The sequence below is a fragment of the Lathamus discolor genome, chromosome 9, assembly GCF_037157495.1.
Source record: "Lathamus discolor isolate bLatDis1 chromosome 9, bLatDis1.hap1, whole genome shotgun sequence".
NCBI lineage: Eukaryota > Metazoa > Chordata > Aves > Psittaciformes > Psittacidae > Lathamus > Lathamus discolor.
Window position 1 is genome coordinate 16,800,275 of NC_088892.1, and position 24,278 is coordinate 16,824,552.

Sequence of the window (24,278 nt, forward strand, 5' to 3'; positions counted from 1 at the left end):
CATACGAGTTTGTATTTCTGAAATTATAGCCAAATTTCCAATTGCTTGGTTAGTACTTTTTTTTCCTGTGAAACAACATTTTACATGAGCAGTGATGAAGACAAACTCTATTTAGATCAGAGTTGCCTACCTAGTGTTCAAGGTTACTGCAATATGGGACAAGTTAATTCATACATACATCTTGACAATGACCTTTTCAGATTGGTTTCCTATAGAAAGTCTTAACTTACCTCAAACTCTATAGAAAAATCCTGCAGAAGATAATTAAGCATTAGTGAGAGAAGAATGAAAATTATTTGTTCTCAAACACTTGAACTAGTTGTATAGTTCAAGAATAAGGAAAAAAAACCCATCTCCACATAAAATAATTATAAAACACCCAAACCAAACTCAAAAAACCCAAACCAACAGAGCCTTTCTGGCTTGACAGTAGATACGTTAGGATTCAACTTTGCACCTATTTCTAGGAGATGTGCCATTTGCGTGCTACTCAGGGTTAATGGGGGAAGAGGGTTGTTTCCTGTATTTCTGAAACACAAGATGTTTTTCCAACTACTTTGTGCAGTTTCCAGAAAACAATATATAAAATACTAAATCAGTTACGCTGAAAACAAAAGCTTGCTGTCCTCTCACACCACAGCATATATGTGGCATGTTATATGGAGAGTTTAGTGATATCAACACATTTCTTTCATGTGTTCTTATTAACTACTAGAGTAAGAGGGATGGTTTGTTTTATTCAATTTATTTTAGGGGTCAGTAGAGGCAACAAGACACGTTACACAAACTACATTAAGATGGTCAAACATGTGGCAATGTTTGTAACAAGAAATATTAAGTTTGAGAAAGAAGTGTTGTAGCTTAAAGATCTGAACTTCCAACATACTGAGTTCTTACAAAAAAGGAAACCTATTACCAGTAGACTAATGCTAGAAGATATGCTGAAACATGTAGTAGCTAGTGAGAGAATTAACTGAATAAAGCTATTTGTTTGAAAGCTTCTGGGACAAAGAATTTAGAATAGTGCATGTTATGTATTTATTATCTTCTACATATATAAGATTGATTCTATTAGAATAAGATAGAATAAATATATTGAAACCACTGACCAAAAAAGAGAGAGACTATGTCATTATATCACTCCTGAACTGAACTTGGATTACTGATGATGGCTCTTACTACCTCTTATCCTTGAAAGATTATCCTTATTATTTGCAGTAGCTATAGGACTACATCACAGCATATCACACAGTGACTTGCAACATCTTTATGCTAATAATAACAAAGCTTGGCTGTCAAGACCCCATTGTTTGTAAATTTAGGAGCTTGCTTAGGTATAGTCACATTATGAACATTAGCTTTAGTCTATATAGTTTGTATCAGTTGTCCATGAAGTGACAGATTGATTAGCGCATTGTTAATCTTAAAGCCACAAACGGGGCATGTCATTTTTATATATGAGTTTCCCACTGATTAGTAATGGCTTATATGTCAATGTCTCTTTGTACTGCCTTCTCAGTTGGTAAATGACCATGCTTATTGGCAATAGAAAATTGTAAAAAAAAATATTATTTTCCTGTCTTCTCTTTCTCTTTTGAAATCCAGTTTAAGATTTTTTTTTTTTAATTACAAATACAATTATTAGTTCTGTATTCAATTATTTTGATTTTGGATAAATATCTCTTCTATGTTTTGAATACTTTTTCCAGTTTTAGGCCATATCTGGGTCTAAGTCATGTTTCCTACGAACAAACGTCAGTAAAATAATACAATTTATTTAAATACCTGGCAGAACTTAAAAGTGAAGACCTAACTAGCGAGATAATACCATTAAATTATTAAATTCAGGCTAGTATCTCTGCAGACTACATAGTTTTGCTCATACTTATTAGTAAAAGTAAAAAATAGAGCAACAGGCATTTTTATTAAGTCATACAGTAAAATACCAGGTTCTGAGACATGCAGAATAAACTATTCCCTAGAAATGTAATTTTTTCTCTCAAGACAAAATAGACGTTAAGTTTGAAATTTCACTTTGGAAAATTCATACGGATTTTGTCATCTTGAGCATATTTAAAGCTATTTTAAGACCCAAGTTAATTGTTTAACCCACTTGGAAAAATGCTTTCATAGAAATGGGCTCTTAGAAAGTCAAAACACACCTATTAGATTTCTACTCTACATACAACAGTACGCCAAGCACCATTTGTACATGCATAATTACAGATTGCCTTTTCCTGCCTCTGCTAATCCCTCTTGATAGTTGGGAGTGTTACTCTTCATAAGGGCAGATTTTTATAAGAGGAATAGTTATATATAATTTCTTGTCATAAAAATTCCATGAGTTTATACATGTGCTACATCAAGAAAGTCAGCAGACTTCATAAGTAGCCCAGGAAGAAGCTGAGGAAAACCGCCCCCAGCATACCTCGTTCCAACTCTCATAGCAGCTGGCAGAGATTTAGAACATTCACTGTTTCAGCAGAAGGGAAGTGTGTTTGCAGAAGGGCTGTGTTACAGCTGCACCACTACCTGCAGAATGAAAAGATGGATGCTGCAAACTGGCAGCATGTTTACAGGACCATATTCTTTGTTAGTGTTGGACAGGATAAGAATCACAGACACAGAATGGCGGAGGTTGGCAGGACCTCTGGAGCTCATCTGGTCCCCAGTCAACCTGAAGGGAAAAGGTGAAAGTTAGACAAGATTCTCTAAATTGAACAGTGTATTTATCTGTTCAACACAATAGCACTTAATAACTGTGCTTTGGTAAGTGCTATATTTCTGTTTCTCAGATCCCTCAAATAAAGTATCCAGAATAAGTAGTAATTTTGGAAAATCCTCATCCTAACCCTTTTTCACCTTTCTTCATTATTCAAATCTGTTGGCAATTATCTTTTCTCTCTCATCTGCCTCAGTCCCTGATAGCAAATAAGAGGTATATTTTGGTGGGTTAAAATGACTTGTTAGCTTGGGCAACTGATTTAATATTTTTGTTTACAGCAGCAGAACACTCTTAATAAATGCATTATTATTATTGTTTTTCTGCGTCTTCCATTTCACGATGTTGTATTGTGGTCCTTGATTTTACCAGTAGATAATTAAATAAGTAATGTAACAATTGGCTTTTGAGCACAACAGTTTGAAAAATCAAGAAAAAAAACCCTCAAAATTTACTAAATATCATAAAAATCAGTATGAAATATTTCATAGGTCTTTGCATTTACCCACATTTTTGCCATTCTCTTATATCTTGTTCTTGACCTGTAACAGTTTCTTTTCAAGTCATGTGTTTGAGCTTACGTTTGCTGCAGTAACGTCATCACTTTCAGGTCCTTGTTCAAGGGAGATCCTTTCCAGTTATCTGTGGGGTGGATATTTGCTATTTCACTCTGATACTCTGATTTAATTTTGAGGGTGACAATGTTCTTCCTGTTTAGCAAGAACTTAATCAGACTTACACCATGCTTAGCTCTCACATTCTATTTCCTTGGATCTTGTAGAAATGATGTGATTTTTTCCAATTTTGGCATACTGCTTTGTAGGTGGGTTGCAATCTGTAGTACAGTTTCCAGTTATTTGAGGAAGCAATTGCATCTAAATGTGTTAACACTTCCCCTTAAATGGATCATTTCACTGTCTCCTTTAGTAGGAAGTATCTAAAGTAACTGATTGTCCTAAACTAATTTGCATTTCCTGGGATACAAAGTTTTGTTTTAAAAGAAAGTTGAACTTTCCTGCAGATTTTAAATATAGCTATTTGGGGTTTTTTGTCATGTTCCTTTCCATTTAACTTTGACTTCTGCTCATGCTGGTGCTGTGCTATGCAGATGTTTCCTGGAATATCTCTTTTACAAAAAACAGACTAATGGGAGTTCTCATGAAGCACTGTTTTCAAAATAGTGTAATAAAAATATTCAACTCCTTCTCTTTTTCTGGCCTCATATGCAGTGTAAGTACACAGGCTGAGTACACAACTATGAAGAATTGTACAACACAATTCTACAACACTGTAGAATACAGTGTTTGGGTAGACAGCACACAGGATTTTTACATAGCCCTTTAGTGAAACAGTCTGTACATACATAGATCTCATGTGTTTCCCCCAAATGCAAGCACAGCAGAGTATACAGTATTGATAGGAGCTTGTAAATGATTTTCTGAAAAATGTAATGCCAGAACAGACGTCAAATATCCCCCAAAGAATGCGAAAACATTCTTAACTTTCTGTGCTTAGCTTGCTTTTTTGATTGTCTCATTCAGCATATCCAGATTTTTCCTATTTGTCTTGGCATTGAGGACCTCTGGTCCAAAGCTATCCTTAACTTTTATCTAATGAAAAAATCCAATTTTTCTGGTCTGCCTTGCATCCAGCAAAGATCTACTTCATTAGCTCTTGCTAGTAACACAGTCCTTGCAACTCCTGGCTTCATAGAATGCAAATAGTATCTTTTCTTAATTACTCTACAAGAAAGTTAGATGATTCCTTTTTATTATTCTGTGCTAAGGTATTGACTAGGAAATTCAGACATATTGAAATGCATTACAAAACTCCTTTCTATGAAGTGTTTTGGCTGGAGAGGAACATGGTAGGCAGCAGAAGCGAGAAGTAATTTTTGAAGCCTACTTAAAACACGGTTTGTGACAGAAAGAAAATTCTCAATTTCTTCTTATAGGTAGTTTCTGACAAAAGAAATGTTACAATTTACTAATTCAAAAGTTGTATTAAGTATTTACACTTGTAATTTAAAGATTAGTATAAACACCTATTTAGACTTACTATTAATATATATCTTTCAAATTATCTGGAATCTCAGCATGTTTATAGAAACCTTTTAACATTATGTCCAATTTCCTGCTGGACGTCAGTCTACCATCATATTTAGTGCGATTTCCTGACCTGGTCAGAGATCTTCCTCAAAATCTCATACCCATTGAATTGAATAGAGATTTTTCCAGGGAATAAAGACTTCTTTTTCTTCAAACTACTAGCAAGCCTCCTGTGAGGTGAACAATTAGGAATCCTCCACAACTGCGGGCAGAAACCTTCAGCTGTTTTGCTCCCAAACTGGACTTGAGATTTCTAGACATGTATCTCTTCTTCATAACTAACCACCACATTAATGTTACTCTGTTTAGTTTCACTACTGTAGCTACTAGATAAACATCTAAATAAACACTAGATGAACATCTCCAGTGCTCCCTAGTGTGTTGCACTGTCACAGAACAGGCTGGAAGGGACCTCTGGAGCTCATCTTGTCTGACCACTTGCTCAAAGCAAGTCCAGCTAGAGCAGTTACAAACAACAAAGTGCAACAGGGATCTCACTTTACTTGGCAACCTCTTCCCACCTGCCTGATCACCCTTGTAGCAGAAGAGTTTTTCCATGCACCAACATGAGTCTGTTGTCTCTAATCCTGTCCCTAAGTGTCCCTAAAATAGCCTGGCTTTGTCTACTCTGTACCCCCTCTTACAAGGTACCTGAAGTCAGCAATAAGATGCCCCTGAGCCTTTTCTTCATAAGGTTGAACAAATCATATTCTAGCAGCCTTCCCCATCTATCATATGCTACAGCTGCCTGACCCTCTTAGTGGCCCTGGCTAGACTTGCTGTAGCCCTAGAAAATCCTGTTCTTTGGAGATTTCCAAACATGGGAGGCAAAAATAATGCTGCTATGCGGCTATTTATCTAAATAAGTCCAAACAAATTAGGAATAATAATAACAGAAAATTTCTGTCTTTTCACATTTTGAAGTTTGAACCCAGTCAGACATACACCTAAAAATACATTATGTATCAAGAAATCATCAACAAGTAACATATCAGTTTCAAAGGAATTTAGTTCTCTCACCAGAAGGCAGATTTAAATGACTGAAAGCAGGTATGTGGCATATATATAGGTATAAATGTGGTGCAGCTTTATGTCACATGCCTTCTTCTAATAATTTCAGGCCTGCAGTTTGGTTTATCAAATCTCTTATGCTGTCCTAGTACAGCACATTGACATTTTAGCCAGAATGGTAACAAGCTGTGTGAAAAATAATCTACTTATGGCCTACTTGACACATACTCTGTGCTGGCCCAAGCTGACTTTTTGAGGAAGACAGTCTCTTCAGCAAATGTCCAGTTTTACTGTTTTAAATCTGGGTAGACACATTTTCCATCTGCCAAAACATGTACTGAGTTAATAGGAAATGGAGTTATTAACAAACAGAAATACTGTTTGTACTTTCTCAAGTAAAATTCAAGGAATGTGCTTTTGGTGATATCTTGGAGAAAAGGATGACTTCTGCAAAATGGATTTAAGGAAAGGAAACCCACAGAAGATTCGTGACACAGTGAAAAAATATGGATTAAATGTATTTGAGCTGTTGCTAAGAGGAACTGACCAAGCTGCTGAGGTAGCTTAATGACCTGATTAAGACAGTGGTGAAAAAGCATGCTCTCTGTCCACCTCGACTAGATTTTATCATACATAATTTTATTAACTTGGTATATAGAGACTCTCTCTTAAAGTAGATCTTGGACTGCCATGTAGCCAATGCTGAGGAATAGACATAGATACCAATAGGTCTTATTACTTTTATGAAATTGAACAGAATAACATCCCTAGATGTGTAGGCTGAAATTGAAAAGAAACCTTAAATTAAATTTATATATTTGCAATGCAAGAAAAAAGTACCTGAACCATTTGTGTCTCCAGAAAATGTCAGATTGTTATAAAAGGTCATCATTAAACTGTGCAAACATCTTTCACAGATCATCAGCAGCAAACTGGAGAATAAAACATAAGAAAAAATTAATTCTTTTTAATTCTTTTCAGTTTGTATATGAAAATATTCTGTGTACATTATTTCTAAACACACAGGGAGTACTTCTCACAGCCCTGATATTAACAAACTTATGGGAATGAATACACATCACCTATTAAATTTGCTGAGAACACGTCACTGTGCACACTTGCAAAAGAAAGGTGTTTTCTGAAAAAACAAACAAACAAACAAAACAAAAAACCCCCAAACCAACCCCCCACACCCTCAAAAAAACCCAAACCGAACCAAACCAAACAAAACCCCTACACTCATTTCAGGGTCCGTGAGAAATTAAGAGCAGGATGGCAAAGGGTGTTTACACAGGCACTCAGCCAGGAAACAGTGTGTTTTCCACAGATACAGTCATTGAGGGAGCACATCTCTGATTTTCATGAGCTCCCTCCCTCTGTTCTCATACCCCTCTAATTTTATCCAGAAATCTAACTGTAGGTGAGAAAATACATACAGTTTTTCACAGTGTATTCAAGTGCTGCCTCTTTCCTTTAGGTAAGTGCTACCACACTGAGGCCATTTGTAGGAATTTTACCCATCAAGATAAACAAATGCAAGCCCCTTAAGGAAACAGGATAGTTTCACAGTGAATCGTTACCAAAAATCTGCATAAGACGACGATAAAGAATTCTTTATATATCTTCTGTGAAATGCAGCGCTGCTTATTAGCAAGCTTGATGGAAAACCCTGTGAGATAGAAAAAGTCTTGTCACTTTATTTGTATGTGCTTTCCTGCATCTTAAGTTGCAGCTTCGGATCCCTTAGGATCATGTGAGGCTAGGTTATATATTAGAGAGCTGTGCTATAGTACTGTGAGAGTGTAAGCCTAGCAGCTGTGTAGTGTTATGGTTGCTGCTTTCCTGTGCTAAGCTGATTTACTTGTTTAAGGTCTGACCTCATCATCCTGTCAGTATGGATTCCCACCTATACAGTTAGCAGCAGCTTAGCATCGGCTTGAAGAGCTTGCAGTATATTAATCAGAAGAGAGAGGGAGAGAGCTACCGGTATTTGTTCTTTTGTTGTCTTTTCTTAAGAAGAGGAGTTGAAACACAAGAGATAACAAAGAATCCGTTTCCTTTCTAAAAGAATAGGCTTTTTTATTTTTTTTTTTCCTTTTCTTTTCCCTGAAAAAAATGTCAGTATCTGGAAAGAAAGAGTTTGATGTGAAGCAGATCCTGAGGCTCCGCTGGAGGTGGTTCAGTCACCCCTCGCAAGGCTCCACAGGCACGGGGGGCTGCCATCAGCAGGAAGGATATGAGCACAGAGGGACACCGATTCAGAACAGGTTGAAGAACCATGCTCGGGACAGAAATGGGCTGAAGAAAAACAGCAGTCCTGTCCACCACAACATACTAGCACCCGTGCCAGGTCCAACCCCAGTGCACCACCGATCTATTCAAACCTGGCATCAGCAACATCTCATTGAACAGCTTCGATCATATGAGGATATTCCAAAAACAAGCACAGAGGAAAACTGTGTCAAAGAAGATTCAAGTAAAACCACACAGGAGTTACAGATGATCACAGAAGAAAATTCAGATGAATCTGCAGAGAGGTAGGAGTTTTAAAGTCTGCACTTAGAAAGCTGTACTTCTATCCAAGTTATTCCCTGAAACTGTCTTTGTTTTTAACCTGAGTTCCTTACTGCATTAGTCTCACTTTCTATATGTGCACACCCACACTCAAATTAATAGGAACACATTTACATTAAAAAACCGAGCAGGAACACTGTCACAAAATTTTGATCTTTGCTTAAGATACACCATTTCATAACTATTCCAGAAAAATAAAATCTGCCAGTTTGTCAAACTGTCTCTATTACAGTTTACAGCATATTATTTTCTTCTTGATTTATTATGTGTGTGATAAAAAATGAGCCTTCTGAAATACTGTCCTCATTCTGACGTTATCAATGGGTGCAACTTTGACAAATGGGAAGTGCTGGAGGTGCACAGTCTGTGTGGTTGCCACTGATCTGTCAAATTCCTCACTGCTTATTTTTGCTGCCTTCTTGACAAGTGTAATTAACATTGAACTAAGTGGAAAGGAAGCCTCATTACTTACAATTTTTAAAGGTTTATTTTCACGGCTTATTTAGTGTACTAAGACAAACACTTTCTGCAAGGTCAGGTGAAAAAAAATTACAGCTATGAGACCTTACATGTGTAAGCACAAAGGAAGAGCTATTTTTAAGATTTTTATACAGAGAAGAAAATATTAATCAGTTATTTTAAAAAGCATGCCTTTTATTTTTTATTATTTTATTTTTCTAAAATTGATGTCAGCATTGTTAGCTATACAGCAACAATGTTACCCCACCTTGGACTGAAATTATGGCTCTGTCATGTGATTATTTGCACCTTTTGATGAGATTGCCATCAGTCTTTATGAATAGTTTAGATTTCTTGCATTGCATTTAAATACAAATCTGTCTTACTTGAAGTTACAGTTTCTCTCAGTAAAAACAAAGCTGACAGTTCGTGTATTTTTAGCAGTCAGTATTTTTCAAGTTGTGCATCTGGTGTAGGGAACATCTGCAGACTGAACAGGAAGAAATGCATTCCAAAATGTCATTTTGAAAACAGTATGAGTAGTCAATATGTACTACACAAAATCATTACAGAATAAAATCACTGAGGTGGGAATGTGTTCGCTCTCTTTTGTTTGTTTACCAGTGTACTAGTTTGTTTTGAATGACAGTACACATCTCCTTAAAAAAAGAATGTCAATTCAACTTAAAGAAAAATAAGGAATACCAAATAATAAAGATTCTATATCAGGTGAAGAAGGTGGTAAAAAAAGCATAATCAGTTCAGTTTGGAAGGTGCTAAGCCACTAGCTTCTAAAATAAGATACGTTTTCTCCAGCTATATATAAACTTTCATATGTGCCTTCATATTCATTCAAATTTAAGTTCTTCTCTTGAGCTGGTTAAATTTGAAGCTTTTATAATAGTTTTGGGAATGTATATACCTTACCAAGTATTGGTACATTCAAATAAGTTTATTTTCTGTAAAGTTATCAGGTTTTCTGCATGTTGTAGGTTAAAACCCATCTTAACATACACCTTAAAAGGCTGAACTTGTAAGAAATTATTTAGAAAATGATTAATGGTTACAAATTTCTCTATAATTAAAATTTAATTCAAGAATACGCATCATTAAAGATAACATAGCTCTAATGTCTCAAATACATACCAACAGCAATCATTATATAAATCACTGTTCTCTTGCCCTGTAACATCCAGCACAGACCACATGCGAATTAATATGATAACTGATTGGGCAGGTTTATGTCTGTATTTATCTATATCTTGTTGCCACATATATTTTCGTCTCTTCAGTACGCCTCTTCTTGTGCCTTTGAAATCATATTTTTGAATACTTTTGGACCTCTTTTTCTTTTATAAGTTCCAAACAACTGATTGCAATCAATGGGATCTGATAGTAATTAACACATCTGAAAAATCAGGCATTTGCAGGATCCCCTGAGTCCATCTTCTTACACCATGAAAGCCACTGCACAATGAACCTTACAATTATTGTAGCCATATGCTCTTTCACATTCAGACCTGAGGACACCAAAGACGATCTCAATCAAAACTGCCTTTTATCTCATAGAAGGAACCATACCTTTAGAATTCTCTAATCCAGGGAGTTTACCTCTGTCTGCAGAAGTCCCATTTTCAGCTGGACTCTAAACCAGGCTACTGCTCCATGACACCTGGATGTTGAAAATAGTAGAAAAAGATAGAAAATCAGGCCAATACCTCAATCTTCAGCAGACTATGAACACAATTTCTACTAGCAGCTTAAATTCCCTACGAAAAAGTTTTGCAAACTGAAACCAACATTCTCATTTTCCTCAGAAAAAATTCGGATGCCTCTCTCTAGAAACCTCAGGACTTCACACTTTCAGTGGTAGAGACATTACACCCTGGGTTTTGATGCAACAGGGTGGAAAGGTAAGGAGGAGGAGGAAAGGTAAATAAGGACATTCCAAACAATAAGTCCATTTTGAATATGCTATCATCAGTACACTTGTTTCTGCTTTCTTCAATCTTTTTTTGGTACTCCTGTCCCCAAATTAAATAGCATAAAACCTGAAGAAACCCTTCTGACTTAACAGGCTTTCTCCTGAATGATACCCCATGACAAATGACAAAGTGAGTGAGAATTTAAGTGACCACAACTCATTAGTTTTGTTGTAACAGCAGCCAGTTAAGATGTGACCAACCAATAAACACAAGGTGCATAACAGATAAATAAACTGCTTATCTGGGGAAGCACAGCCTCCCTGTGTGCCTGGGGACTGTCTTCTTCAGTGTTGCTTCTGGATTTTGTGCACTTCAGCTAGTTAGTGATAATCTCTGATCTACTCTAACTCTCTGGAATCTTTTGACATTCAGGCTCCTCCATCAGGAAGAGCTTGAAGCAGTTCATTTCATTCAGAATAAGGGATCTGGCAGTGGTCCAGAGATGTCCACAAAAACTCAGAGGATTTGATTGCTAGATTTTGTTTGACAGTCAACAAAACTTTGCTCTTGTATGCAACACAAGAACATACACAAACAGCAAAAGCACTGATACCTCCTCATAGAAAGAATCTATGATACTGAATTACCTTGATTACTTCCCTTGATAATGTTTGGACTCACAGTCATGACTGTACTGGCCTTTCAACATGAGCAGTAGGCTTAATGTTTATTAACATTATGCTACACTTCCACATTAATTTATGCATGCTTGCCTGGAGACATATTAGGATTCTATAAGTATACTATTGAAGACCAGTGTGCTGGCAAATTGTGTGTGTACGTCTTTTCCTACTTGCCCAAAGGCAGTTAGATTTCAATAATGAATGTAGCATCCATTCATCATTTTTCATTTATGCATTTTTTCTAATTATATGGCTAAAAAATTGCTGACAAACTCTAGCTTGGTTGATAAACCCTAGTTTTGCTAAAAATACATGCTTTCTATTCTCCCATATGAGACAAAATATACTTCTAATTAATTTTAATAGAATCTTTTGATGTCATAATCCAAGCAGTCAGTACATGGAAACATATTTGGGAGGAGTATCCTCTTAATTGAGGTAATAGTGACAATTTAACTGACATTCAGTTATTTTGGTAGTTCATCTTAAGACATAAAAACCTCATTTGATTGTTATCTTTTCTTCTTTTTTTTTTTTTTTTGCCAGCCATATGGACATAACTCACAGACCATTTCCCTCTCTGCCTCTGCCATACACATACATAAACACATACAAATATATGACTATTTTGGACATTATCCCCTACGTGAGAGTTTTCCCTGAAGTTCTACTTTTATTTCCAGTAGAAGACAACAGCCTTCGCTCACACTCCAATGTGAAATAAAGGTACTATATGGAAAAAGTACCCCTTTAACTATTGTGGTATCCCAGAAGACACCAAACAGGTGGAAATGAATAAACGAGCATGCTGTGCCTGACCCCAATTTCTTGCACCCATAATGCCATTTCTTTGGTTAGCTACCCTGGCAGAGGCCAAGGACACACATTGCCATGTTTCCGTCTACTAAGAACTTTTTTGGGATGAGCCATTATGCTACACATTCATCATGTCCTCTCAAATTTGTAACATGCTCACTGAAACTGCGCCTGCTTAATTTTTCAACACAAACGAACATTTGAAAAAAAACAACAGGTGATAATTTTCCTGGTGAAAATGGAACATATAAATTATTCTGGTCAAACCAGATTGAGAGGGTTTGTGCAATAGCAGTGGAGTTCTGGGTATTCAAATAAGCAGAGTCCTACCACTGATTCACAAGAACGACTGATAATGACAATGCATTTGCAAATGGGAGAACTATGATGCATCCTTTCCAGAAATGAAGTGCTGCATTCAGAATAGTACATCGTAACACTGTTTTCCCTTCATGACCAAGAATTCAGTTTTGTGAATCATATCCGATGCCCAAGTTAAAAGTTTAGAAATTATTATTCCTGATCTCAAACAGCAGCAGCCTTTACTTTTAAATGAAAACAGAAGTGCTCCAATTTTAGTTTCACTGAATTCCCATCATGTTGAGAAAAGAGCTTTCAAAAAGCTTAACTGACAAATAAAAGGCTTGCCAACATAATAAAGAATACAGGACATCTAGTCAGATGGCATGTCAATCCTTCTATGACAAAGTTGGATCAGCTATATTTAGGTGCTTCCCTGGTTACCTGTAGTACAATTTAAGCTCATTATTTCCTTGATCTTTCCCCCATGAATACAATAGCATACTGTTCCCCTTATTCTTCTTATTTCCACACTATTCTTCTCTACAGCATTCATTTATATGTTTGAAAATTACTGCAAGTCTAAAGAGCCACAATCCTTGCAATCTTTTTTCAGAAGTCCCTAGACAACTATTTCCATTGCTCTCCTGACTCTCTCCAGCATGTCTGTCTGTACCCGCAGTCCTGTGGTCAGATCTGGGTATGTTCTGGTTAAGGACTGACAATTCTAGTGTAGAAGGCAGGATTACTTACATGCAATTCTGTCTAAAAATCTGTTTGAATATCCTGCTCTGTGATTTTTGTCAACAACATGGTGCTATTGCTCATGCTTTGTGTGTGATTCATGTGAAAGTCCCGACCCTTTATCAAAGGCCTGTTCCCTAACCATCTGCACACTTTTGCAGTTATTTGTTCCCACATAGTGCACAAATGAATTCCATCTTATGTTTATCAGATAATGCCTCCAATGTGCTGAGTTAATATTCAGATCTGATCCTATTTAATGTCTCCAATTTACTGCTTTAATATTAATTTCTGCTCCTACTCTCCAATATACTTGCAGCTATTCTCAGCTTGCCATGATCTTCAATTGTTGTAAGGCTCCTATCAAAGCTGCCTTTTTATTTCGTCCTCCAAGTGATTTAGAAAATTGATGAAAAAAACAGTTGAACTTCAGTGGAAAGCTCTTTGAGAACATAGTTTAATTTAGCTTCCTATTTATCTGTGAGCTGATGACAATTACTTTAAAAGTATGATTTCAGAACAGTTCTGCATCTGTTTGATAGTGGTTGACACCAAACAGTGTTCCAGGTTGAACTTAGTACTACCTGATATGAGACGGCATCAAATAATACTCTCATGTCCAAGATATAAGTAACATCTACTTCTTTTCTGTTCTCCATAATGCCTACTACAACATATAATAAAGGACTTCCATTTATTTTAACATGTTAAATTCTTGATTCTTGCTGACTTCTCTTTTAATTCAAAGTGCTTAGAAATAATAATTAGATTACTTTTACATTGCAGAATTCGGCAAGAAGTAAGAGCTATGAAATTATGTTTCTGACTTGTGGAGCATTTTGAGGTTTCTTTAATACTTATAACAACTTAATATATACTACAGCAGTGTATCTCTAAAAGATGATTTTATGCCAGTCTGCTATGGATAACCAAGATACTTCGCTGCTACCTCAAGGACAAGCAAAACCTAATTGCCTTTTAAAGATGACCTTTAATTAAAGGTCAAAATATGAATTTGAAACTGGAGGCATTTGAAATGGGTTATTTAGGATACTGTTGCTTAGGTCCTCTCAGAAGTGATGCTTGAACAGCTCATGTAGCCTTTCAATGCTTTAGCACAATGTAGGAGCAGTTTGCAGCAGGGGAGAGAGGGTGACATTCTAGGCAATGATGGCTGATGAACACCCCGTTGGTATGGTTGAGATGCTGCATCCGCTAGCTTTACTTTAGTTTTACTTACGAATTGAACAAATGCATGTGTACCACATGAGATAATTAGTGACATTAAGCTGAATTTTTATAGTATTTTATGGAAATTCCCTTGCAAGTGGTTGAAAAATAATAGGTGAGAGTAACCAAGATAATTTTCCTTTGATATCTAATGTTTGCTATGTGTACAAAATTGTGCAGTTATAGCAAGTGGCATCTGATGCAGGAATAAAATCTAAGAGAAGAATCACCTTTTTCCCAGAAGTCAGTAATTCACAAAGAAGGATAGGACCCTCTAGCTAATCTGTGAATGCAGTGAACAGTGACCAGTGAAGCCATTCTGACTAAACAAATGCTGCTGCCTCATATTAAAGCTCTTAGTACAGAAATAGGAATTAACATGTCTCAAAGACACCTGAGCAAATTTTATTCCTACTTTGTCCTTCTATTATGAGGAACTTGAAAAATTTCTATTTATGTGGAACTTGAAAAAGCCAAAGTATGTAAAATTAAAGTGGGTTGCAACAGTTATCAAAAAATAAAGGAAGAAGTACATCTGTATTTTGAAATTAAATATATTTAGCTTGTGGAAGGAGTGGTCCTCTGAATGTCATCAAGTGTAAACCCATCCCCTCATCAAGAAGTCTATAATGAGAGATTATAGAACTTACTAAAACCACACAATATTTTACAGGCTTACATTTAATATGAAGGCATTGCCTTCAAAGATTAATTATTACAGGCAAGGGTAAAAAAAGTACCATTTAGTAGTAATTTAAGGAACTAGGACAATTCTATTCATTTCAAAACAGTTTATTTATGATTCAATTATCTTCTCATTTCTACTCCATACAGCTTGCTCTCAGCAAAGACAGCTGGTATATTACTTTTTAAAGAGTTATCACTTTTCTTAAAATCACTTCTTAATGTCTCCAAAAAAAGTTAAGGAGATGATTAAACACATGTGACCAACACAGAGCAGTTTTTAAAGATGTACTGAGCATACGCACTTGTAAGATCCACAGGAAATCGTATGGCTGCTGAAGCACTCTTGGAAAAGGGGAAGAGTTTGTTTGATTTGAAAGTTATTGCTAGACAGCATTCTGAAAGAAATGCCCAATTTATTTTCACCACTGTTTTGTTGATGAATTGTTTACTTTGATCTATTTGAAATGCTGTAATGAGGAGCAGTACCGAAAATTTTCATATTCAACAAAATAAATGGATTTGTTATAGCTATACAGCTCAGTTAGCCCAGTATATACCAGTTCAGTTTAGCTCTTTTCATTCTGCTAGAATAAAATAATGATACTATATTTAGAGAATGACAGTATCAGGTGATAAGATAAAGAACATGGCTTGTGTAAGGCATACCTGTGGGTAGGCAGGCTAAACAAATACAAAGATGAAGCTGTAAGGATTCAAAGAGACAGTTTATGGTAGGTATAAGAAATAAATTTTTAAAATAACCTCAAAAACAAGGCTATAACAAAATTTCCTCCTCTCTGGAATTGTACACCACCTCAGTGACTCTGTCATCAGATACACTGACATGAAAGCTTCCCACGCAGCTCTGACAGCAAATCTTCGCTTCCACCCCCTTCCCTCCTTTTCCAAGCAAGTGCTTCATAGTCAAAACTCAGTTCGATAATAATTAAAATAGATAGATCAAGACCTTAGAGCCTGACTCCTTCCAACAATTCTGCCATCCAATAATTACTATTATTAAACATCCTTCCCTTCAATCTAGCTTCCACCCTGTATGGTAAGAGGATAGTTCACTGGAAGTCTGTCTGCGGCTCACAGGTAACAAGAAGGATAACTAGAAGTATTTAAAGGAACACCCTATCTTGTAGCCAGTACTTCACTTGAGGTTGAAATACATGATACAGTGTCTAAATGACTACAGTTTAAAAATGTTTTGTCAGGAAACAGCATCTGTATTCTCATGCTGTGTTCTCGAGTTGCACAAGGCCACCTTATTTAGAAATAAAACAGCACATGAAGAGCACATGATTAAAAGTTTGCTCCGTTGTTCTCTTAATTAACACCCATTTAGGCTAAACAAACATTTATTGAAAGAAAGATTAACATCTGTTACCTAATTACTTCCTCAGTTTTGCTGTACATACTTTGAAAATCTTTGGACAAGAATGTAGGTGTCTTACTTGTATATTAACATTTGATTTAATCAGATTCAAGCACTCTCAGCCAGCTTCTGACTTTGTAAATGTATGATTTTACAACCAGTTGAATTAGAATCTGAGTATATATAACCATGGGTTATGTCTCAGATTTGTTGCTTGGAGAAATCCCTTAGCCTCTTGGTATTGCAGTTTACTCATGTTAAAGGTAGCATTTGATAGCTGTTTTTCTAGGGACACAATAAGAACAGATACATGTTTTCAAATATCAGAATCTGCCTGCAAACTGCTGCTAAAATGCAAAGTGGAATCCATGAAAATTATGATTGATGCATTATACTATACAGTTGCACATTTTATCTTGTCATAATATCACAAAAATCAACTACTACTACTACTATTCCTATTCCAATAAGCAGTACAGACCACTAATATACTTACAATAAAATGTTTTGAACAGCAAGCATTTGATAAAGTGGACAGCCACTGTCACCATTTGTTATGCTTTTTTGCAGTTTACCTGATAAATTAGAAGTCAAGAGGAAATGAGGCATTCTTGCAAGAAATAAGCATTTTCAAGTCCTGCTCATTTTAACAGAAGTTGAGAAAATAAAGAACTGGGCAAATATATCTTGATTTGAAGGGAAATTGTGAGCAAGGCACTAAGAAATCCTAGGAGTTGTAGAAAAGCTATTTTAAGCTATTACATATGGGTGGGTTGCTAGGGAAACCTCTTTTACAGTGTTCATTTAGCACAGATGCTCAGGAAAGCTCTGTGTCTCTATGTCATACCATTTCAGAACACTTCAGAATGTGAAGAAATAGAGAGGCACATATACACACATGCAGACAAAAATATCACTCTAATTTTGTCTTAGTCATGTTCTACCTCTGTGGTACCATTTCTACCACAGTGATAATCTTCAAGATACGTAATGAAAACCTCTTCCCAGACTCAGAATATTTGTTCAAACATTACCTTCAGTTTTGACCCATTTTGGTTCATGTTTCAGATACTCATCTACATAGAGCAGAAGATTTGTCTTTGCAAATGGTGAAAATGCAAGGAGAAAGACCAGGTCTGGTGATCTCATTTCTGGCCTACCCTGTTGACCCTAGGGCAGATGCGACTTGCTAAAATATGTCATATAACCTGCTCCACTCTGGCTTGACTGACACAGCGTTCTGCACCCTCCCTTTACCTCTGTAGTGCCCAGGTCGGTGCCAGCCTAGAAGGCAGCTGTGGTCTGCTGCAATCAGAGAATAACCTTCCTCTCTGTTGAGTAGGCAGGAGGGCTCAAACCCTGAGCATGCCGCTAAGCATAAAAATGTGTGCTGCATTTTCTGTTCTTTTTCAGAGACCCACAACTACACAAATATAGAAAATACAGGAAATTAATTACTGAAAATATTAATTTTTAATATTTTACAATATTTCAGTCTCTCAGTTTTAAAAGACCTTGTTTATAATTTGGAGAATATGTTACTGTATACAGTTATCTGCTCTTGGTACATCCTTAGATCCCACTACAAAGAGAACGTACTCTCACTGTCTAGCCAAGAAAGATACTTCAAAATTGCATTAAAACAATTCATGAATTCAGCTATGAGAATTGTAACCCTTGTGCAGGACAGACCTGCAAATATATGCAGAGTCACATTTTGGGGACATAGAATCATAGAATAGTTAGGGTTGGAAAGGACCTCAAGATCACCTAGTTCCAACCCCCCTGCCATGGGCAGGGACACCTCTCACTAAACCATCCAACACAAGGCTTCATCCAACCTGGCCTTGAACAACGCCAGGGATGGAGCACTCACAACCTCCCTGGGCAACCCATTCCAGTGTCTCACCACCCTAACAGGAAAGAATTTCCTCCTTATATCCAATCTAACCTTCCCCTGTTTAAGTTTTAACCCGTTACCCCTTGTCCTGTCACTACAGTCCCTGACGAAGAGTCCATCCCCAGCATCCCTATAGGCACCCTTCAGATACTTGAAGGCTGCTATTAGGTCCCCACGCAGCCTTCTCTTCTCCAGGCTGAACAGCCCCAACTTCCTCAGCCTGTCTTCATACAGGAGGTGCTCCAGTCCCCTGATCATCCTCATGGCCCTCCTCTGGACTTGTTCCAGCAGTTCCATGTCTTTTTTACGTTGAGGATACTAGAACTGCACACAATACTCACAAGAGCAGAGTAGAGGGGCAGGATCACCTCCTTCGACCTTCTGGTCACGCTCCTTTTGATGCAGCCCAGGATACGTTTGGCTTTCTGGGCTGCGAGCGCACACTGCCGGCTCATGTTCATTTTCTCATCGACCATGTGCACACGCAGTCATGTAAGAGATATGTAAGTAGTCCTGCAAGCTCAGGAAGCAGCTTTTGGAAGTTTTATTATTGGACCATACGGTATGCCAGGAACCAGGATTTTTTAGTACTAAACTTCTAAGGCCTTGAAGCTTTCCTTACAATTTGCCAATAATTTGTAGTTTGAAGTGTCCTCAACAAAATAAAAAAACCCAACAGAACAGAACACAACAACAACAGAATAAAACATGTTTTTAAGAAAACACTTTTTAGAAAGCTAAAAATTAAGTTCACCTACAGATGCCCCACAATGTGCTGTTAAAGGCACATATCTTTTATTTATTCAAGGAAGCAAAAAGGTACTTGCTGATAAGGAAGAGAATAAATGTATACTCTGAACAAAAACATAAGATATTCTACAGTTTGGAATTATGCTTATAATGGATGCGTACTGATCTAACCAAACATCAATAACTACAGATCCCAAACTTGCCAGTACTGCCTATTTGTGAACCATACTGTTATTTACATATTAGGGGGTAATGTAAGAAATAGACTCTCAGCACTACCAAAAGAGGTTTAGGCTAGGTAGGAAACAAGCAGAAATTGATTCTTGCTACAAAGCAATTTAACTGGAGTAATGAAAACCATCAGTTATTTTGGACATCACAACTACAGTTTTCTACAGAAAGTTCTCTAGTTCGTCCAATACACTGGAGAATGTTGTGCTTCTCTTTTAGGTCATGAAGCATAACTCAAACATATGTAAAGACTGATCTATGATTATATCAAGAGTTTTAAACCAAACATAGAATAATTTAGGTTGGAAAAGGCCTTTAAGATCAAGTCCAACCATTAATGCAGCACTGCCAAGTGCACCATTAAACCATGTTCCTAAGCACCACTTCTATACTTTTAAATACCTGTAGGGATGGTGACTCAACAGCTTCCCTTGGCAACCTATTCCAGTGACTAACAACCACAGAATTACAGGATGGCTGAGGTTGGAAGGGACTACTGGAGGTCATCTAGTCCAACACCCGTACTCAAGTACAGTCAGCTAGAGCACCCTACTCAGGATTATGTCCAGACAACTCTTTAATATCTCCAGGGAAGGAGACTTCACAACCTCTCTGGGCAACATATTCCAATGCTCAGTCACCTTCACTGTAAAGTTCAGGTGGAGATTCCTGTGTTTAAGTTTATGCCTACTGTCTCTCATCCTACTGCCTGGCACTACCGAGAAACATACAGAAATATCTTTCAGAACAATACTTTGTAAAAAAGCATGTAAAGATTAAAATGCTTATTCTGAGTCATGATTTTCATGACTGTCTCACAGACGACATGCACATAAGACTGCCTGCAGTCTATCTTGCTGATCATTCAGAAAACTACATACAAAGCCAGAAATCCCTTCCTACTTAGACACCACACCTCCCCTTATATGTGCTGGTACAGTGGCTTAGGACGGACTTTTGATTTTCCTGGCTGAGATGCTTGACCTTGTAAAATCATTCAGCAGTACAGCCAACTCAGTCTCTTCACATATATCTGTCATAGTGGATTTACAAACAGTGTAAGACAGTTTCCTGGGAAGTTACAGCATCATGATACTGCAGGAGCCAGAATGTTCAATCAGAACATAGTGAAGCATTGAGAAAAGCACAGAAAGGAGCAAGGTTGTAAGTCAGGACTAATTTTTTGTCTTAGTATGTTTTTTTCATTCACTTAAAGGATCCCAAATTCACCTATAAAAGAAATTAAGAGTGGCTTGGTGTTACAATATGCCAATAGAAGTTGCTCAGCATGAAGCTCCCATGGGATGCCACAGAACAGTAGAGCTCATATGTGCCTCTTACTTCCTCATTCAATATGCAGCTCAGTTACTAGCCATCTATTTAGAGTTTCCTTATACTCTTCCACTTAGTGTTACTTAGTGAACTTGAAGCTGAACTTAACACGATTAGTAAAAGAACAAAGTTAGGACTGGCAGAACAGTTTGGCCTGTTCAGTGGTTCAGTGGAGCAATATGATACACCTACTAGCATGCTACCAAGCTTTTATTCTTCATCTGGAATTATTTCCTTATATATTTTAAACAATATATCAGGTTGATGCCCTGTCTTTGAATTTTCGCATGTTGTCTCTAGAGTTCCTAAAACATCCTTTGTTGCTCCCCATATGTCACGCCATTGAGTGAAAATGCTATTTCACTTTTACTAGTTACTGCTGTGACATTTCATAAATCAAGTGATGGTAAAACACAGAAATTTTTACTTTTTCTAATATGTACCTTTCAACATAACCATATTTTAAAATAATTTGGGAGAAAACATAGCTGAAATGTAGAATTTCTAATTTCTAGACTCCTAACTTTCTCATCTGTTACTTTTTATTCTATAAACCATTGCTAAGGTCATTTTGGTTTTCCTATGCCCACTCCAAATGCTTTCTCTCAAATGCAAGACCAGTTTCTAATGTAAATTATTTGGAGGAAAGACTTGTAATATATTAATGCAATCTGTAGACTAACGGCAAGGAAGAAAGGTAAGACCCAACCAAAAAACGGTCCTGACCCAGAAGCAATATAAATATGGTTTCAGCTTTGCCTGTTCAATTGAATACATCAAATTTCACATTGTGTTTGGGGGGAACATTGTTTGTATTCAATAAAGAGATTCATCAGTCAGTGTTTAACAAAAGGTGAGTAGGAGAGGCTGACCTACCCCTAATACATTTGGCTAGCTCTCATTTGATCTTCTTGCTGGTGGAAATATGGTCAGTAGGAACACAGTAGATGTACGCTATGATATTGCATGAAGATTAAGAACTAACAGCAGTTTTATACAGTCATAAGAGAAAACTGTGTGAGAAATTGAGCAACTGCCCAAAAGAGAAGCTACATCATAAACATTTCCAGAGAGGGAAGCATCAATGCTTTCAGAACAACCTTAAAACATTTAGGTGGTAACAGGTAAGCATTTACGTTAGTCTTACTTAAAGTTTGTTTTTTTTTTTTCCTCCAACTGAAATCCTCATTAAGTATATTTTTACCTCTTTCCAGTTATTTAAATTACCAGGAGTTCTAAAATCATCACAGGATAATTTCAGGTTAGAAAGGATCTCAGATGATTTCTGACCCAATCCCTGCTCAAAGCAGGGTGAACTATGAGATCAGCTCAGGTTGCTCTGCTTTATCCTGCTGGGTCTTGAAAACCTCTAAGGATGGAGACTATATGACCTGGTGAATAGTCTTAAGGTATATCTTGTAGCATGTTTTCACTGAAACCAACGCAGATTGCAAGTAAGCTAAATAATCATTTCCTGCTTCAGGAGGCTGAAAAAAAATTGTTTTTTTTCTATCAAGTTAGATATGATAGCAAATTATCACATACTTCATTTGGATATTGATATATTGCAACCACAGCAAAATTTGTAGTAAATATTTTATTGAATAAACTTGATAAAATTACTCTCTTATTTTTTGTAAAATCACATTGTAATATGATTTTATTTCTATCCAGCCTAGTACAGCAAGTAATATGGGTCCTCCAGGAAAAAGTCTGTCATAATAACACCACAAGCAATATTTTCCACAGTTTGTAACAGTTCCAGCTTGTACTTTTCACCTTTTTTTTTTTCATTTTTCTTTCAATACCACTTGCATTCAAATTCAATTACAGGTAGCTATTGTTGTCACAGACCCTGGCTTGTTGGAGCAGTTATCACTATTATCTGCCAGGATAAATGCCAAGTTGCCAACAGCATCAAGAGCACAGGTTTTCTTAAGATATGTTGTCAGATATAGTGTTAAATACACTTCATACTGTCAGATAAAACTAGACATAATAGCTTATCTGTAAAGGTTGTAAAGATAGCTCTTTACCTTATAAAGGTGCTACGGACTCATGAACAGAGGTTTCCTCCATAAGTAATTATTGTAAGCTGCTGTCTCAAAATGGTGCTTTTCTGAGCCAGATGTTCAGTGGACATCAATTTCTGACAGCACCAAAAATGCATATAATAACGAATACTGAGATATTTCTCAGATATTAAAAAAGTGAAAGTGACCAAGGATATGAGCAGGAGATAAAGCACAACTGTCTATTTAATTTACAACATTACCACTTCCTTCCAGTATATATGGAAGGGTATTCAATGATTGCTGGTTTTATTTTACTGACTTGAAACAAAATTCACTCAGTTGAGCCAGATGTGAGTACAGCAGCGTAATTTATTTTAACACCACTCTAGACCTAGGTTTGCATTATGCTTTCTGACACAGAAAACCAGAAGAAAACTGGCAGGAGAATATTTTGATATCAGGATACCTATACCTATGAATTCGGATAAATATTTGGCTATAACAGAGAAAACCTCTCAAGGTATAATTACACAATTAAGAAAAGGAAGGAACTGACCACAGATAAAATTATGTGGCTAACAAAACCTCACAGAATAGAAAACTACAGTCTACCTCTCAAGTGTGCTTTCTGTCTGTCAGGCTGACTGTACTTCTACAGACATTCTCCCTCACTCTTTTCTAAGAAATCTGTAATTATGATGGGTATACTGGCTAAATAGCTTAAAAATCACACTTTTTTTTTGTCCATTGCAGTAGTGTTTTGCTTTGAATGAGGTATTCAGCAGATCAGCTGAATCAAGTATGGAAATCCTTTGGGACAAGCCCATAGAATTTTACAAGACTGAAGATCTGTCATGTATAGTGAAGTGAAATTTAAACTGCCTTCAGCTGAAAAGGTGATTAACACATTTTCCAATTTAAGTGAAACCTAATCTTGTTATTGCTTAGTTAGAGTCTAAAAAGATAAAAGTAGAAAAGAAAAAGATGCAAAAAGTGAAATGGTCATGGCAAGAACAAGAATAGAATCCCTTTGACGAAGGAAAAAAATGAGAAGCATGTATTAAGGTATTATGGTAGTGGTTTGAGTTTTTGTAAATCAAGCTGTCTTCAAAAATCTCACAGCAGTATCCATATCTGAATAGCTGCAAGGCTCAAAAAGACAGGGGCAAGGACAGCTGCTGCTGAGACTGAGAATTCTTTGGATTTTCAAAATTCTGTTCACTGAAGACAAAACCACTTCACATTCATTCTTTCCTCAGATCTATCAAGATCTTGTTCCACTTTTGCCAACAACAGTGAAAGGGGACAGCATAAAGCAGGTTGTCTTCCCCACAGTCTCTCCCATCAGGACTCTTTCTGAATGGTGTTTAATAAAGTAAGAAACATGGACTTAGTTTCATCTGGCAAAAG

General features: G+C 36.7%; 1 protein-coding gene across 4 annotated transcripts in view; it reads left to right on the forward strand.

The window, feature by feature from the left end:
- The window catches only part of KLHL4 (kelch like family member 4), an 88,564-nt gene that overhangs the window by 36,487 nt on the left and 27,799 nt on the right, over positions 1 to 24,278 (forward strand). The window contains exons 1-2 of one of the 4 annotated variants that reach the window (XM_065689263.1): positions 8,293 to 8,378; positions 10,692 to 10,787. The exons of 1 other annotated variant lie outside the window; for it this stretch is intronic. Coding sequence is in view for 1 of the 3 variants with exons in the window: in XM_065689261.1 (XP_065545333.1) it covers positions 7,957 to 8,378 (422 nt within the window). In the remaining 2 variants the exon portion in view is untranslated. Of the gene's footprint in view, positions 1 to 7,854; positions 8,379 to 10,691; positions 10,788 to 23,676; positions 23,765 to 24,278 lie in introns of those variants that run through there. 2 more of the 4 variants (XM_065689261.1, XM_065689264.1) reach the window with 2 other exon arrangements.